This window comes from Pyxicephalus adspersus, chromosome 2 (assembly GCF_032062135.1).
Source record: "Pyxicephalus adspersus chromosome 2, UCB_Pads_2.0, whole genome shotgun sequence".
Lineage (NCBI taxonomy): Eukaryota > Metazoa > Chordata > Amphibia > Anura > Pyxicephalidae > Pyxicephalus > Pyxicephalus adspersus.
In genome coordinates, this window is record NC_092859.1 from 41,946,859 (window position 1) to 41,965,661 (window position 18,803).

General features: G+C 37.4%; 1 protein-coding gene across 4 annotated transcripts in view; it reads left to right on the forward strand.

The window, feature by feature from the left end:
• The window catches only part of RNF130 (ring finger protein 130), a 160,703-nt gene that overhangs the window by 94,406 nt on the left and 47,494 nt on the right, over positions 1–18,803 (forward strand). For all 4 annotated transcript variants that reach the window (XM_072400578.1, XM_072400577.1, XM_072400579.1 and 1 more), the window contains exon 4: positions 11,050–11,121. In XM_072400578.1, coding sequence (XP_072256679.1) covers positions 11,050–11,121 — 72 coding nt within the window. The remainder of the gene's footprint in view (positions 1–11,049; positions 11,122–18,803) is intronic.

Below are 18,803 nucleotides of genomic sequence, written 5' to 3' on the forward strand. Positions count from 1 at the left end.
AGGGATCTCCGTTAGGGCAGGGATCAGCAGCTTGCTTCCTGGTGCAGAATGCCGGCTTTTTACTTTCATTTTGGCTCTGCACTGCAGCCAGGAGCACGAAAATCGGGGAAACACGGTACATTCTCTTGTTCCGCAGTTACTATGTAATCTCTATACATAACTAACTTTTGCCTCATAGTTCCATGACATTACAAAAACGTAGTTTTATGATGGAACAACTTATACAATTACACATAATTCACCTGAGTCTTTGTTCAACACACATGTAGACTTCTGAAGTGTTTCAGGCATTTCCTTTTGTGGTTGTGGCTCAGAAAGCACATATATTCTGTATATCCCAATTGCAGGCCAAGAAGGAGTGCCACCACCTTCAGGTCACCAGAAACGTTCCACTTGTTCTGAATAATTAATCAATTTCAAAATGACCTCCCTGTATTCATATGTCTCTTTCATTTCCTGGGCAAGAGGAACAGAATGTTTTTTCATTACCTTTATGCAGCATTACAGCTTTCAAACTTGCTTTGCTCGAGTCTATGAACAATCACCACTTCTCTGGTATGTATTCGCCACCTAACTCCATCATCAGACCACTCACGTCGGTACAGAAGCAAATGTCGTTTTCCAACTTGTGATTGCCTGCAAACTTTATGTGACGATCACGAAAGTGTGAAGTTATTTTTCCTTTTCTTGTAGCAAATTCCACTCCTTTAATCTGAAAGGCTAACAGTTCAACTGACTTCTCTTTTGACAAAGACAGGTCCCTTACTAAATCATCTAAATCTGATTGGCTTATAAAATGTGGCTTACCCTCTTAAATTGGGGTTCATAACATTCATTAACAATGACATCATCCTCCTGTTCCTCATCCGACATGTCACTGTCAGTAACAACAGATGTAGGAGGGACTGGCACTGGATTCTCTGCATCATGTGCCACTGGCTTCAGAGCAGATTCACTATCAGGATAGACGCTTTTTGACTTAGTTTTCTTCGAAAACCTAGCAATTTTACTCATACAGAAGTAGCAGTCCAAGTGATGGTCTTTTGTCTCACGCCAAACCATAGGCACAGCAAAAAGCATTTTATTCCTTTTCCCATTCAACCATTGCCTAATATAATTATTTCTGACGTCAGTTCGCTGACATTACCCAATTACTGATCATTTGAACAGCTATATCTGTACGAGATAGGCAAATTCTGAGTTAGGATTTGGAATCAGCACACTCAATATAATGTGTTATTCACAGTAGCAAAATCATTGTGCAGTGTTATCGGCATGCTTGTTTCATGTGTTTCACCAAAAGTACTGAAACCAAAAGATCAGCAATTAGTGTTTATAATCTCTCAATAGTAGGTCTCCTTACCGTAGAATTTCCCTAGGGAGAACAAGACAGGAAGAGGGGCTTTCACTTTAATTCTACTTAAAATACACAGGCTCGACCAATGCACATCTGTGTTTGATACTGTCATAGTAATGCCTGACACCAACTGGACACTTCCTTTTACACTAAAATGATTGATACTGTTTGTGATGATATGTCGGCTGGTACTCAATATGTTTGTGCTTCTCTTATGCTCTGTAATATGCACTTTACTGGGTTAGTGTCATATATTAGCATTTATTAGCATACTTTTTTTCAATTGTTTGCAACATGGCAATAATTTGAAATTTCCTTTTTTGACCAAAGCAATCCGAAATCAGAGCCATTATTACTAAAATTCATTCTCATAAATTATATTTGATGAGCATATACTGTATATGCTGTTGCAGTGTCTAAATGTGAATTGATTGTCTTTGTTTTAATGTGGCTCCTTATTTGTAGGAAATTTGGCCCACAGAGAGCTATTCCTCCTTGCTAGCCATATAATGCAAGTTTGATTTGGGCAGATGCAGACAATTTATTGTAGCTGAAGCCCTGAATCTCGTGAAAATTTAGGAATTCTTTATCATTTCTTTTCCTACACATGTACGTTTGAGGGAAATTTAAATTACAAAAGTAATATTTATTAGACATGATTGTTAAAAAGGCCTCCGTATTATGATTCATTATTTTCAGTGTCCAATTGTTAATTGATTTCTCTTAATTGCTATCTCATTTCCTCATCTTCATTTGTGTTGGGGCAAATCTGTGCCTATAATTGAAGTTCATTAATTACTCAATGGGTTAGCACAATCTGTAAAAGCTTTTTATTTCTGATTGGGTGTTGATAGTTAAAATTCCATTGCAGAATTACGCTACAGTTACTGCAGGAAAAAAAAAAATTCCCTGTGATCCAATACATTTGCCACATGATTACTTACTTGTTTTGTTTGTTTTTTTTTTAAATGGCTAATCTGACATACCTTGAATCCTGTGCCTACCAAAAATGTGTCATATTTCACTTCCTGGTGTGATTTTGTTTGATGTACAGAAATCAGGTCAGTAGATGAGCCCCCAATTGGAAACTAAACAAACCTAGAAGACTGCTTGACAGATAACAGTAAGCAACAAAATGCCTTTTTTTCTTACTTGTACAGCGCTCCCTCTAAGCAGGATCTCAGAGCATGCCTAAAAGTAGGCCTTGCAGAGTGTACAATGGTTAGTGCCTACCAAAAGAGGATCAAGGATAGACAACCAGTGAACTGACGACCCACCGATGTGCATTTCAGCCAGCTGTGATTGGACATGTCAAGCTGCAGACTGCCAAAACCATCTATGGGCACATGAACATCATATTTGAACCATCAAGCAATGAAAGGTTACTTGATCTGACTGATCACTTTTTCTTTTAGATTATTATTACTAAGCAGTATTTATATAGCACTGACATATTACGTAGCACTGTACATTAACCCCCCCCAGCGTTATTCCCGAGTAACGCTCGGGGTCGCTAAAAACGAAAAAAAAAACACTTACCTTGTTCCATTGTCGTCCTTCGGCTTCCTGCAGCTCCTCAGGACATGTCTTCTTTCTTCGATTTTCAGCCCACGACTGCAGAGTTGTTCTCCACGGTTTCCCGGTGACATTGGTGCGGGCGGGATGAGTGGCGGGAAATTCAAACAATTTAGTATTGGATTCAATACAAAATAGTGGTATTGAGTGCAATACAAAGAGATCTTTATAAATTATATATTAAACTATAGTTATATATTTAAAGTTTACTATTAAAGTTATTAAATTTTGGACATATTTCAGTAAATTATGCCTAAGAATTTTAGGCCTTCAATGTAAATTAAATTTCCATGCAAAAAAATCTAACGCTTTTTGCATGGAAATAAGGACAGAATTAGAACGCTAGGGAGGTTAAATAGGGGATGAGTAAAAAAGGATGTGATTAAAAGTAACCTCTGCTAACATACTGGTGTTAAATACAACAGGACACCTTAAGAGGTTTTGTGTACTCTGTGCCTTAACAAGCTGTTATGACAGCACATTTTAATGTGTTCTTTTTTTATTAGGGGAAGTCACAATAAATACATAGAAGGGTATAAAAGATTTTCAGAATTTAGTTCCTTTTTGTGTGGGTTTGATTTTCTGGCACATTGGGACTTATGCCCCTACATATTTAATAGAATACACTATCAATATGTTTTCAATTTTTGTCATCAGTTCATCAGCTTTGTTGATGACTTTTTTTAAATTTGCACTATATAAATGATGTGTAAAGGCATGACATGTTTTCCCTAAACTTACTGTGTAAGTGATGATTAGCCCTTATTGCTTCACACGTGTATTTATAGTTCAGTTGTCTTGGTATCTGAATTTTAGCTGGTGCTTTGCCTGGGCAACATGACCTTTTAAGTATCAATGCATTAATGTTTACTAAAATCATCTTACTTTGAGTCTTGTTCATTAGGATGACCTGGATGAATCACAACTTCTTCTTAAGACTCTTTATGCTATTGTGCGCAATACATTTTAAAGTTTTGTGTGACTAGACAAGAGTTTGTACCGTGTTTCCCCGATTTTAGGACATCCCCATTAAGTAAGCCACCCCCGATTTTTAAAAAAATAATTAAAATAAGACACTCACCTGATCATGAGTGACTTTCAACAATAAATGTGTACTGTAGTCTTCTTCATTGAAAAATAAGACATCCCCTGAAAATAAGACCCAGGGCATATTTTGGCATTTCAAAAAATATAAGAGAGTGCCTTATAATCGGGGAAACAGGGTAGCAATTATGAAATATTCATTGGCTAATCAGTTATACTTTGTCAAGACTATACCTGGAAACCATTTTATCATGCATGTGAGACAGCAGAGCTCGTGAGAGGCATTGGGTGGGAAGGAATTGGCCTCCAAGATCTGCCAGGTCATCCAAACATTCTACATGAGCCACTTGTTGATAGAAAGAATATTATATTTCCGCCTCTACACATGAAACTTGGTCTAATGAAGCAGTTCGGTAAAGCTTTGCCAACTGAAGGAGACTGTTTCAGGTACCTCATTTTGGCACATGTTATCATTTTCTGCTTATGAAAGATTGTAGGTCTTACTTGGGTTCACTGATCTATTTTGTGCATAGTATAGGAGGCAATACCCTACTCTCCTTGAGAAACTAAAAGTTGATAACAGTAACTGACCTTTAAAGCGGAACTAAACCAAAACATTTTAAAAAGCACATTTACCTTTAATCCCGCAGATCCCTCGATCGTGCTGTTCCTTTCCTTGATCGGGTACCGTGCTGCCCTGGAATTCTTCTTCGTCCCGGCGGTGACAAAGCGCCAGGCACTGCCATTTTCAGTCTATTTTTTCCATCATCTGGCTACATAACCTGATCTTTCTCCTAAGTTTAGAAAAACGCCCATTCGCCAATCTCAGACATCCGCAAAAGGAGCAGCCAAGAGCCTGCTGGGATGTGTGACGTAGGTATCCCGGGAGGTTCTGCACACCCATTCTGTCTTGACCAGCTTTTTTTTTTACTTAATGTAAAAGGGTTATCTACCCTTTTATGTAAAGCAAAAACTTCAAATTTAGGTCCGCTTTAAATGTGAAAAACATACCTTTAAATCCATAAACTTTATTTTTAGCCAGTTAATGACTAATCTTTCCAGGGTCTTGTCTGTTCTACTGTTTACTAAGGCAATTATGTGACATTTTTTCCCATTCTCAATTCCATCTTCAGTATATACTCAAATGAATGTGTAAGGCTGTTACAGTATATGCTGTTTATATAACATAAAAGTAATGAAATACATGTAAAAGAAAAAATATTTTCAGCCTTGTTATTGCCTTAATGAACGATTCACCTTGTGTATCTCCCTTCCTCCCAAGTAGATAGTTTTACATTGGCATCACTTTCTTGTCCCTTAGCTCTTCAATGTGCATTGTACAAAATCAATTGAAAAACAGTAGATGGGGGTTTAGAGTGCTATTCCCAAAAGGGCCTCCTGCTGCTAATATCAATATCAGAAACCAAGTATCTTCCAAGTTCCATATCAACATAAAATTAGCTGGTTTCTTTCCAGAAGGGATTGTGTGCTGCTGTGAGGCAGAAACCTGAACCTTTACTTCCTTCCTTCCTAGTATTTTGTCTTTTGGATCATTGTGCCTGGCCAAAAGCCTTCTGTTAACCTTCATTTATTTGTATTACATTATGTGTGCAATAGAGGGGAACAAAGGGAATAACAGTAAAATAAAGCAAAAGAAAAGTGTAGCAACAAAGGACAGCAGGGTTTCAACATTGCTAAATAACTCCAATCCAAACAACAAGACCAGAAATGATTTATTAAATTATTATTAACACTAAGAAATGCATTTTTTCTTAAGTTAGAGCTTACACTTGTTTTTTACTAATTTTTGGGTGGTGAATCCAGAAATGACCCCAGTTTTTTGCTTTTACATGGTTTTACAATATAGGGTACCAGGTTTTACAATATAGGGTATCCTTCATTTTTGTCCAAAAAAACTTACAAATTTTACCTACAAAGAAAAAATAATGAAATAACTTGCATGTACTGTTTATTAAAATTTCTTTTTTCATACAAAGGATTTATTGTTACTCTATGACATTTTTTTTACATTACATTTACATCAGGTACGCGGTTAAGGTAAAAATTTACGCTTATAGCTTTTCCTGGAGTGTTCAGAGTTAGGACAATCCCACCAGATGCTCCAACAATAGTCAGCCATCATATGTACATCCCATCTACCCTGATATCGTCCTTCCATGACCTTCAAATCTTGGCGGAATTATTCACCTTGCTCATCACTGACTGCACCAAGGTTTACCGGGAAATTAGAAAGACGGCTATGCAGAAAATGCACCTTGGTGCTCATATTGCAACAAGCATTTTATAGCTCTCCAAGAATTTCAAAACACTTTCAGTGTAATTATTTGCTTGTGTTTTTCAAGAAAGTCGTTCACAATGGCTTTGAATTTCCTAGCCTGTCATAACCAAGCATTCTTTTCGACTTCTGACATTGTCCTGATGAAATGTTCATCTTTGATGAGCTGCCGAATCTGTGGACCGTCAAACACACCAGTCTTTATTTTTTCAAATGACAGGCTAGGAAATCCAAAAATGAGTTACTTGAAACATTCTCCTTCAGTTGGCAAAGCTTTAACAAACTGCTTCATTAGACCAAGTTTTATGTGTAGAGGCGGGAAAATAATATTCTTTTTATCAACAAGTGGCTCATGTAGAATGTTTGGATCACCTGGTTTTAGGGCAGATCTTGGAGGCCAATTCCTTTCCACCCAATGCCTCTCACGAGCTCTGCTGTCCCACATGCACAGATAACAGGGATACTTGGTGTATCCGCGTTGCTGATCAAGAAGGAAGCATACCATTTTAAGGTCAACACAGATAACCCAATTGTGTTGGTGATATTGCAACAACTCAATGACTTTCTTTATGTCTGCATATTCTTCACAAGGAGAAACAGAATGGTCAATTGCGACTGACCCAAATATATTGCCATTGTGAAGGAAGATACACTTTAAGCTCCGCTTTGAGCTATCGATGAATAGCCGCCATTCAGTTGAGGTATAGATTGGAACTCCCAACTCCTCCATTTTAAAAAAATGTCATGGCGATACACAAAGCCACTGTCAGTTCTAAAGTACTGCAGAAATGCAATTTCTCTGGTTCGAAAGTACGATACCTTCATTCCTTTTTCAAGTAAGTTTTTCTCTCGTAGTCTTGGTGCTAGGAGTTCTGAAACCTTCTTCGATAGTCCCAAATCACATGCCCAATCACTCAACTCATGCTGATCAAATCCCTTACTAACAGAGTCCTTTTCAATTTCAAACTCTTCATTATTGTTGTCACCTAGTTCATCACCATAATCATGTTCTTCAAGAGAAGGTAGTGTAACGAAAACAGGCACTGGGACTTCATCTGAATGAGCCACTGGGCGTATAGCCGATGGTAGACTAGGATACTCTGTTACATTTATTTTTCTTGTTATATCCTGAAGTTTTCACTATACAAAAGTAACAGTCACTGAAAAGATCTCCTGGCTCTCCCCAAACCATAGGTATCCCAAATGGCATCTTATCATATGTTCCCTTTGTCCACATCCGTAAACCCTCAACACACTGTTTACACACCTTATGAGGGGCCCAAGACTTATCTTGATCACCAAGTTTACCTTGGAAATATGCCAAATAGGCTTGCTCTACAAATGTGCTGATGTTCGCCCTTTGACTGGCAATGATGAAACTGCCACATATATAACAAATGAATCAGGGTTGTTTAGGCACTTACGAAAAATAAAATTGGTTATTCACTACGTAGAGCAGCGCACAACCTCTAACCACAATGTCTTGCGTGTAAATGAATAGCCTATACAAATCCACGAAGACAACTAACTGCACTTTATAATCAGCATACCTATTTTAGTGTACATCAGCTTAAAAATTGAAATTAACAAAAAATTTGTTCAAAATTGTTCCCCAGTGTTTTTAGTTTCTTCTGTCCAACTATTGCATTTTGGTATTGTACGTTTTAGGCAAAATTAAGACATCACACTAATGTCTAATATCTTTAATCCATTATTTACGTTTAAAAAATTCCCTTGTACAGAACTGTAGCAGTGACACATTCATTAGGTGGTTTCAGTAGGATAAATTGAGTTGGTCAGCATCTACTTTTCTGTTTTTTTTTCTTATAGTACTCTGGGAATCCTTTGTTAATAGTTTGTTATTACAGCAATTTAAATAAAAGCATACAAAACCTAAAATAGTGCAACTTTAAAGGAAGGAAGCTGGGACTGCATATAATGACCAGAAAAGGCCTGCAATTGTGTAAACACACATTTTATATATACCGTATTTTTCGCACTATAGGACTCACCTGACCATAAGACACACCTAGGTTTAGAGAAGGGAAACAAGAAACTGTGACTGGCTACTGTGTCTCCTCTCTCCTCCATGACACATTTGTGTCACCCTGTCCTGTGTGTCCGGTGTCATTACTTGTCCTCTGTGTCCAGTATCAGTACCTGTCCTTTATGTTCGTTGTCAGGGCTGTGAGTAGTGTCTGGGCTGACCATGTCCTCTGTGTTGCTGTTGAATTGCACTGGAAGGACAGAGCTGGCCGTCACACACATACACATGGTGCAGCTGTAACCTCTGCCACCCAGTGGCCGATGTAGGTACTGCAGTTGGGTCTGGCTGTGCATCAATATTCGCTCCGTAAGACACACAGACTTTTCCCCCTCACTTTTGGAGCGAAAAAATGATATTTAGTCGTGTATTTATATGTATATGTGTGTGAATATTTTGCTGATAATGTGTGTACATTTTGCTTATTGTGTGTGTGTGAATGTTTTTTTATAGAAAGAAGCTTGGTTTTTAAACACATTTTAGTCCAAACTCGAGCTTGGTTTCTTGACTCTAGCAGGTTTCATAGAGCAGTCAGATAACCCTCTCCCTCCTATGTCTATTAGTGTCTGTTGTATATCTATTCTGTCTGTATAATCATCTGTCTATTAATTTAAATCTTACCCGGTCACACTGCTGTGTTTTGGCAATGCTCCTTACCACCACCTTAAGTTTACTGTAAAAATCAACCCATCTAAATGAGTGCATGTGCAGCTTACTGCAACATTGTGAGTCATAACGCCATTTACTGTTGCAAATCTTGATTGATAATTGAATGTATTTGGTGGAATTTTACTGAAAATAGATGAAAGCTTTACCACAGAGCTTCAAACCAATTTTAGGCAACCTTCATTATTTTTGATATAACACATTAGGGCTTGGCCTTTTTTCTATGATAAAAATATTTTTCTCTACAAGCTGATCTTCAAACCCGACTACAGATTGATCTTTTAACCTCTTTAAACCTTTGTGACTTTTCCTTTATTGAAGACCATTTTTCAAGGCAATAACAAAGAATAACTTTGTTCTGAGATCCCCTGGTGTTTGAATGTCAGGATGATCTAAGCTACTTCTCTGTAATCTCTTGTCAAATAGCAGTTTTAGTGGACATTAACAGATGAAAAAAACAAGGTGTGAAACAACTGAGGACTCTATGACCATAAGGGCATTTAGAGTTGATTGGCCTAGATTAGTGTCCCTAGCGTGGGAGAGGAGCAATGGTCCATTAGCAGTTTTAGAGCCAGTTGTTTCGTTTGTAGTTGTTTCAGCCTCCTTAAAAATTGTATTTACTAAATCTGCAAAATAATTGTTTATGTGGACCTGTAACACTGATAAAATGCCAATGCATATGGTTTGTACAGTGATTATGTACCATGGTCTGACTGAATATCATTTAATGAGACTCAGAGAGAACGCAAAAGTAAACTTTCTGACATCTCTTGGAGACTCTTAGAGATTTGATATTGTACTTGAGTCAGACATCAAACATCATAGTTCTTCCCTTTACCCATGGTTTGGGCACAAAGTATTATAGACCAGTGATTTTCAACCAGTGTCTGTGCTAAAGTGACTGGCAGAGTAATGTAATGTAAGCGGGTGGCAGTAAGTAGCTTAATTGCCTTGTTTATTCTTAGAGAAAAGAGATTTAGCTACAAAGTGTCATTTTGTAACATTTTTGATTTATGGTGTGCCGCAGGATTTTTTAAAATGTCAGAAATGAGCCGTGGCTCAGAAAAGGTTGAAAAACACTGTTATAGACCTTTTTATTGCATCTGGGTTTGACCCCAAGGTTTTTCAGAACTCCTTGTTGTAACTGGGCTTGACACCAAGTATTGTAGGCCATCTTGTCCAACATGGGTTGGCCACCAAGTAATATATAAGCTCCCTTGTTCTACCTGAATTTGACACCAAATGTTGAAGACCTTTTTATGTACCTGAGTTACATTATCTGTTTTCTTTCCACAAATAAAAACTGCAGTTAGCCAGTTCCCAGCCTAGACAAGACAAGATTACATGGTCTTTGCCTATCATTTATTAGTGTAGAGTTTATTAAATAATCTATCACATACACAGATCATAAAATCATATACACAGGTAATTACAAACTGTATGCTATTCAAAGTGTTTAACCCATTAAAACACATTCACAGGACAATATATATGAATACTGATTGTTTTTTTTTTTTTTTTTTTTTTGGTGTATCCAAGGAAATATTTAGAAATATATTTGTTAAAGCATATATTAACTCAAGAACATAATAATGATATATTTTGCATTTTACTAGTCGTTGGATGAAAAAAAACACCCTTCCTGTCCCTTTTTTTCCTCCACCTTTCAAAAGCAACTATGGTTGTTACACCAGCTGGGCTTCGAACATGTCTTGTTAAATTTTACATAATATGTAGGATGATTGATGGGATTATTAGTTTACAGATTGATTGATTGATGGGATTTTTAGATCTTCTCTCTACCTGCTGAAAATATTTTGAGCCTGAAAAATAAAAACTGATGCAGCCAACACATCTAAGGATTGGTAAACTGCAGTATTTTACAATTTTGAGGGGGTTAGATACACTTTAATGAGATTGGATGTTTGAGATTTTTGTGCTTATGTTTAATTTTATGTCTTAGAGAGATAATAAAAAAAGCTTTTGAAATAAAATAAATTGTTATACTGTTTTTGTACATATCCTTCTGCTGTCAAGCCCAATTATTTTCTCAATGTGTTTTCACAGCGACGGCTTGGAGATGCAGCTAAGAAGGCCATCGGCAAACTTACAACGAGGACAGTCAGAAAGGGGGATAAGGTAAGCAGTGTCACATGCATATAACCAAAATGCTTTATCTAGGCCCCTTGTGTGAGCAGATTGTAAGGGTAGTTGTTAAAATGTTCAGATTTGATTAATATTGCAATATTTGAAAGCTAGTCATTCTTTTTCTCAACAGTTGTTTGACTGACCAGAATGATAACATGAAGTCCTTTTCACTACAGGTGTTCCCCATAGCATGTAATTGGTGATGGGTCATTGGTTTAATGCTTCAAGGAGCCTTTCAAAATATGAAGAGAAGCTTTGTCTATTTATTGCACAAAAAAAATCACTTTTATAATGCTTCTGTTTTTACATGCTTCCCGGTTGTTCTGTTTGGCCATTCCTGTGAAGTTACAATTTTTCTAAACTCTCCCCATTTATCAGATTATCAGATATTCTTATTCCTGCCTGACAATTTTCTTCCAGTGGACAGCAGTACCTGGCTCTCTGCTCCTCTTCCTTCTCTGCAATTATGTAAATGGTAATTTAGAGCCAGCAGAATTGAAATATTGTGTGACTTCCCTAGCATAAACAAAGGTATCTGCAGGGGGACTTCTGTTAAGGGAAGAGGTTTGCTGGCCTCACTGCATCTGCACAGGATATCGGTAGGCCTATTGTATCTTTCTCCTGCTGGACTTGGCTAGTTCTATAACGGGTGGTTTTACATAAACATACATACAAATCAGGCCTGGTTTAAATACCACTTTTGGGTGGGGAGAAAAAGTGACTTTTGCCTTCCTCCCACAATGGCCACTTAGTATGCCCGACATAGGGGCCATTAGAGTCCTAGGTCCAGGCAAGTGGCTAAACAAGTCAAAAGTCAGAACTGAATGACTGGCTTACTGCATAAACTTGTAACACCTTTTCTCCTTAATAAAGAAACAGTATAAACATTACAAAAAAGGGTGGAAAGGAAGTTTGTTATACTTATCTTTTTCTAGCTTCTCTTTATAGAACCTAGTTAAGGGAAATGTCATCCTTCATCCAATGATATCTGGGGAATGCAGAGTACTCCAGAGTTCCTCCCAGTACTGTGTTGCACCATCTTATAAGATATGGAATGGCTCACCATTCCCTGGAATCTTGTGAACAGGAATTTGTGAGCAATTTGTGAACAGGAATCTTTTTTTTTTTTTTTTTTTTTTTTTTTGAAGTATGAATGTTTTTGAAGTAAGTTTAAGGGGTGGCTCACTAAAAAAAAAAGCATACTCTGCATGAAGCGGAAATACATATTCTTTATTACATCTGCTCTCCTTTGACTCAGCTATTATTGGTTAATCCTGTGCCATGTTGTTGAAATGTCTGTGGGTTTTGTACATAGATTTTACATTGAAGCCGGTGACACTGTATACTGCTAAGTGGTGTCTATAACCAAACAGTTCAGTGAGTGCTTAGCAGGGTGGTAAAATCATGCCGGACCCAGATCACATTTCACTTGTATTAATCTTAAAATAGATTTCACCGCAACAGATTGAATTTGCTGGTAAATTGTCCCTTTTTGACTATACACAGTCATATACACAGTCATATACATTCAAACACAGAAAAGGGCAATCACAATCCAACTGCACAAAGGCGTGTCTGCTAGAATGTCGTTTTCTAAACATGTATGCTCATCTTGTGCAAACATTCATGTTTAGCTGACGGCAGAAGGGAAGATGCGGGGATGCTAGTGTCTCTTATTTTGATAGGGAACATTAGCAATCTGGCAGAATTTTAAACTTCCCCGACTTATCTTACTGAGAGAGGAAAGCCTGGGGGTGTCTGCTGCTTCCATAAACACAAGATATTCATCTGATCTGGCTGAAAACAGGCAGAGATCTGTGTATTTGAAGGACTGTGGAAAATGCTTGGATTAAGCCATCACTGATTTTGATGTAAAGCTATGTTGCAGTGCAGAACATCTCCTAAATAATCCTGCAGAACAGAATGATTTCAGCGTAGAGCTTGCATTAACAAGGAAAAAGCAATCTAGGGGAATTTAATGTGTACATGTTTTACATTCAGTAAAGAGTGTGAAAATGAAAATCAGGATTTTATTAGGAGCTTGAGAGATGTTTCACAGACTTGAGGTTTAAATGTTTTTTTCCCAAGGAGACATGTAAGGTTGTCACCAGCAGAATTTAAAGGGTCTAAAGTTTTATTTGATGGTGGCACAAAGGCTATTTGGCTTTGTCTTTCTTTAAGATATTGCTTTATTTATTATAAAGGTGCTCATAGCTTGTTGTTTTTTTGGAGGCCAATTTGACTATCGGAGAGGAAGATTGCCGTTCGTTAAAAAATTAACTCTCAAAGCACCCATAAACCAATGACAGTTGTTAACCCACCCATATTCACAAGTGTCATTTTTTTTGTAAACAGGTGTTCATATATCCTTGAGGACAGGAAAAAACTATTCAGATTCCCGTTTAGTGCTCTCCAAAATTGGTTTTCAGCCTTTTGTTGGTTTTAGTGACTGACAGGTGTTAGATTCCAACTGCCATCACCTTAAGTTTTATTTGTACATTTGACACCAGAACTATTCAGAAAGAAGTTACACTTCAGAGCTCTCAGAATCAACCTGTACTTGTTAGTCTGTTTGTATTTTTAATTTAACACATCTAAAAATAGTAAACTATATTGAGCTCATAGAAAGCCTCGGTGTACTTAACAATCTGATGATAAAGCTTACTTTCATATGCCTTCAAAACACTCCACGTATTCCTAACGGCAAATTACTAACTAACCAGTAAAGCATGTGTGCTCCCTGCAGCTGATCCGGTCCCTTTAACTGATTTACTAAGCTTTCTGTCTCTTTGTAGGTGAAGCCATCTTAAAAGATGAGCTGATTTGTTTTCCTTTGTCAGGTCTGGTGGGGAGGTAGCATAAAAAATGCATGTAGCCGAAGCAGGGAGAACAGTAAGCTGCATACTAATTATATCATTAAAGCTCTTTCCATATTTCCTGAGATTATCAGAGACAGCAGTGCCTACGGTGATCTTACACCAGTAATCATCGCTGCCTTTTTTTTGAAAGGAATTCAAGAAAATCTAAATTTTTTCAGGGTATGTATATAGGTGCTTATACACATTCAACAATTGTTGCTGGAAAAGATGCAGATTGTTTCCAGTGGCACTATACAGACAGTGCTATTCAGTTCTATGGAGAGAATGGGATGAGTCGGAGGCCCTCCTAATATATACGCCTGAATTGGAAGCAATAACAGCTATTAGATGTAGGTTGTTAGTTATCAAGCATGGCAGATCACTAAACAATATTAAGGAAAACTTTACTAAAGCTAGATTTTCACTAATGGTTGTCTCAGGTGCAGAAATGATAGTGTGTACACAAGAACATAGGAGCAAGTATGATTTATAGTTGTTACCTATAAAATCTTCAATTTTGACTTTATATTCACATTAAGCTGGCCCTACATTGTCTGTATACACAGAGTCTCATTGTAAAGTAAGTATACTGTTTGCTTACCAACATCAATGTAGTACAAGTAGTAGAACAGCTTTCAAGAGCTCGCTAAATCTAAATCCTTATATTAAATGCAACTGCAAAAATATAGATGACCTGGGTAACATTAATTTAGGTTGATAACTACTTTAGGTAAACCCTACAATAAATCACAATATGTACCCACTGAAATACGTTCTTCTTTAACTTGTATGCTTCCTTCACACCTTCACACATGTACACATGTAGTGCAATGCTCAATTCAGTTGCATTGAAGTGAGTTGCCATTTATTTTGAATTGCACCCCAACATGCATATGCATGGGCAGCATGATGGCTCAGAGGTTAGCACTCTGGCCTTTGCAGTGCGAGGTCCCAGGTTCGAATCTCGGCCAGGACTCTACATGGAGTTTACAGGTTCTCCCCGTGTCTGCAGTGGTTTCCTTTGGGTACTCCGGTTTCCAAAAAAAACACGCAGGTCACTTATTTGGCTTTCCCCAAAAAAACTGACCTTAGACTGTATTAAAAACATATGATTATTGTAGGGACATTAGATTGTGAGCTCCTTTGAGCCTTGCTGGCACATATTATTTCACGTTTAGGATTGTAATTGGCCATTTCAAAAGTTTATGTATTGCTATATACTGCCATTTACTAAAGCTCTCCAAGACTGGAGAAGGTAAACTTTTATTGGTAAACCTGGGTGATCCAAAAAACCTGGAATAGATCTGGAGCATTAATATTATTACATAAAAGCGTTTCCCAGGACAGCCTTGGTTGGTTCATGTATTTTCTCAACTGTCACACAGAGTTCTTGATGACAGATTACCTAATAAAGATACATTGCAATGTTTTGGGCTACTTTAAATGTTATTTCATGTTATTTTTCTAGCTTTAACATTTTTGAGTTGTTTACTACTAAAAAAACATTTTTTCATTAAATGAGACAAATGTAAAAAAGGAACTCAAACTTCCACCTGCTAACTAGATTTATAAAAGCATAATATTAATATGTAATATTTCATATATACATACATACAAAATAAATCATGGGCATAATAAATAAAAACATATGCAGGGAAAGCTCAGCATTGTAAATATACCTCCACATAAGTTTGTACACTGGCATACACTGTGTAAAGAGGGGGTATGAGCAGAATAGCTGTGTCAAAGCTCTTAAACTATAATATATATATTTGCACCCTGATACCTTGCATGTTGTTTTGTCAAATGTTATACAGCAGCATATGTCCTAATTGTATTTGAAAACAAATCTTTTTGAGACTAAAGGAAAGCATATGTTTCCTGTAAGTGCCTTCCATAATGTGGCCTTTTTAGATACAAGTACCATTTGACATACTTAAGCCCAATTCCAGGCATGTATATTTTTTTACAAAGTGAGAACAAATTAGCCTTCCAGGAATTTTTTTACAGTTCATGTTGCACTGATTCCAGGACAAACCATAAGGGTCAGTAACCCCATCTGGTTAATTTTTGTAGTATACCTGTATATATATATAGAGGATCATGTTAAAAATCCAAAAAGACAAGGCCCTTTTTCACCACCATCCACATTACTTTGGGGTTGGTTCCTGTGTGTCCTGTCCAGGATGGTTACATACATCAATTAGAATATGAAGACCTAGGCAGCAATAAAACCTGATACATTTTCTAACACTTCATCTTTGTTGCTGTCAGTGCCTCTGTTTAAGAGATGTCGCTTCATTTCCTGTCCTTCCTGTTTCTGCCCAGGGAAAAATATTCATTGGAGACACAGGCAGCAGTACAATAATAAAGGTCTTACATTTTACCCAAATTCATCTTTCCAAAACTGAAAAAGAAGTTTTGGTTGAAGTTTGCTTTGATGTGTACACACAATAGATTATTGTTATTACCTGGCAATATATTTATCTTGAAAGTATGACTGTCTATCAGGGTATAATGCAAGCCAAATCTGCTCACATTTATTTGTGCAGAAGAATATTCTGGTTTTGGAGGCCCCAGGGGTGCTTTGATAAAAAATGAGTTACCAGCGCAAGCTCTGAAAATTCATGTGATCACTATTAGTTGTCCATTTATTATTGGTATATTAACTACAGCTACACTAAAGATGTATTATCTTCTCTAGCTAAGGCAATAGATTTCTGTCTACTGAATGAGTCCACCCATATTCAATGTAGATCAAAAAATAATAGAGCCAACGCCCATCATTCATCACTTCAGCCCCATCAGATGACTACGTGAAATATCGACTTACTGCTAATTTAGTTCCTGCAGTGGTTTCTGATGCCCTTGCCTTTGTACTTCTCATTTGTCAATATTGCCACCTATATTCAATGGAGAGCTTTTAGTTAACATGCAAAGGCTGAGCCAGTTGTCTGCAGAACAGTCTCTGCACCCTGCTGACAATGTAGAGATCTGCAGAGCAGCTGCCAACAATACAGCACTGTTTCCAGGAACAGAGTGATGGAAAACAGTAGCTTTGCTTCACAAGCCTTCTCCTTCGGAGACTGACATAGTAAATTACTAAATGATGGGGAATTGCAACAAGGAGCACCAGACTGAGAATCTGCTCATCAGAGCAACCCACTGCCAAAATGTAAAAATCTTTTCCAGGAACACATTGCTCTTGAAGTGGTGCACCTACGTTTGCTATGACACTCAACAAATATGAGAAAAAAAACAGTTTCTATACTAAATGAGTGCATCAGTAATTTTTTCTAAATTTGTTAGAGTAGTAATGATATAGCTGATAGTAGGATACTGTTAGGTAACTGGATCTTTGTTAAAAACGTGACCATACCTCAGACATTAACACTCTTCCTCTAAAGGAAAATTAAAGCCTGATAGAACGGTTGAATACCCTATTTATCTTGAGAAAATTTATCTTGAAAAATTTATTCCAGAACTTAATATCCCAAGCATGAATATTTTTTATTTGGTCTGGCATAATCCTATTATAATTAAAACACCTTAACTTTGATTATACCTCTATATGCCATCCTCCAGTTAAGAGTAAGTCACTTCTCTGACAGTTTTATGTTTAAACCTTATGTTGAACACTATTGTGCTCTGTGATCAGGCTTTTTCATCAATGCAGAAGTCAAGGAAACATTCATACATAGTATAACAGCAGGTCAACTACACGCCTAGGATATCGATCTGTCCAGTTAGGAAGCATTATTGTGAAGCAGTGTTAACTGCTTTGGTGTAAATGAAAGCAACAAGTGGACAGGAAGCACAACACCAAGCCAATCTCCAAAGAGGCAATGGTTTTACAACAGATCATTTCCCTCTCTTTATTTTTATCAGTCTTTTATCAGCAGTTTGTTGCTATGTCTCCCAGCTATATTTCAGGAACATGGAGGAGATACCAGGAGATGGGCTTTTCACACAAAAATAGCTGGAAAGAACTGTAGAAGGGCAACTACACAGCAGCAGAACTGGTATCTTCATCTTTGTTCTACGAGAATCAGGAGCAATGCCAAAGCCTGACAAAATGACTTCCGATTGGTTACTTGTGTGTATGTTTCTGACCAACCTGTCAAACAGATTCTATAGGGGTGGCATTTGAGCCTAAAGTCCTGTAACGGGATCTGTGCTTACAGCCTGGTACTGTGCAGATTGATTGGCATTTGCCAGAATTGGCAGATTCCTCATTGGTGCCCCATACTCTTTACAGATGAGAACAGGTTCACCCTAAGCACAAACATGAGAGTCTGGAAATACAGTTGTGTTGTCTAAAACATCATCTAGTATGCCCAGTTTGGCATTTAGTTGGTGATGGTTGTGGGAGCATATTTTAGGAGGACTGCACAGACTTCTATTGTGCAGGACAATGCTTGACCTCATGTGGCCTGGGAAATTATTTATATGTAGATCTGACTCTGCTAAGTAATGCCACTAAATGCCCAGGAGTTCACTGATGCCCTGATCCAGGTCTGGGAGAAGATCCTCCAGGACATCATCTGCTGTCCCATCAGAAGCATGCCCATAATTTGACAAAAGCGCATACAAGTACATGAGGGTCACATTGTGAGTTGTTGATGAATAATTAAATCATCATGAATGTCTTATCATCCTGTCTTTTCGATCTCCCATTTTGGATTATTTCTCCATTCTTGCATTATTTTGTTCTCAATGAATTACACAATGTATCAGTAAATATTTTCAACACAATCACAGTCACTTACTCTGTACAGTCCTAGTACAAGAAGAGCTTTTAGTGACTTTTATATC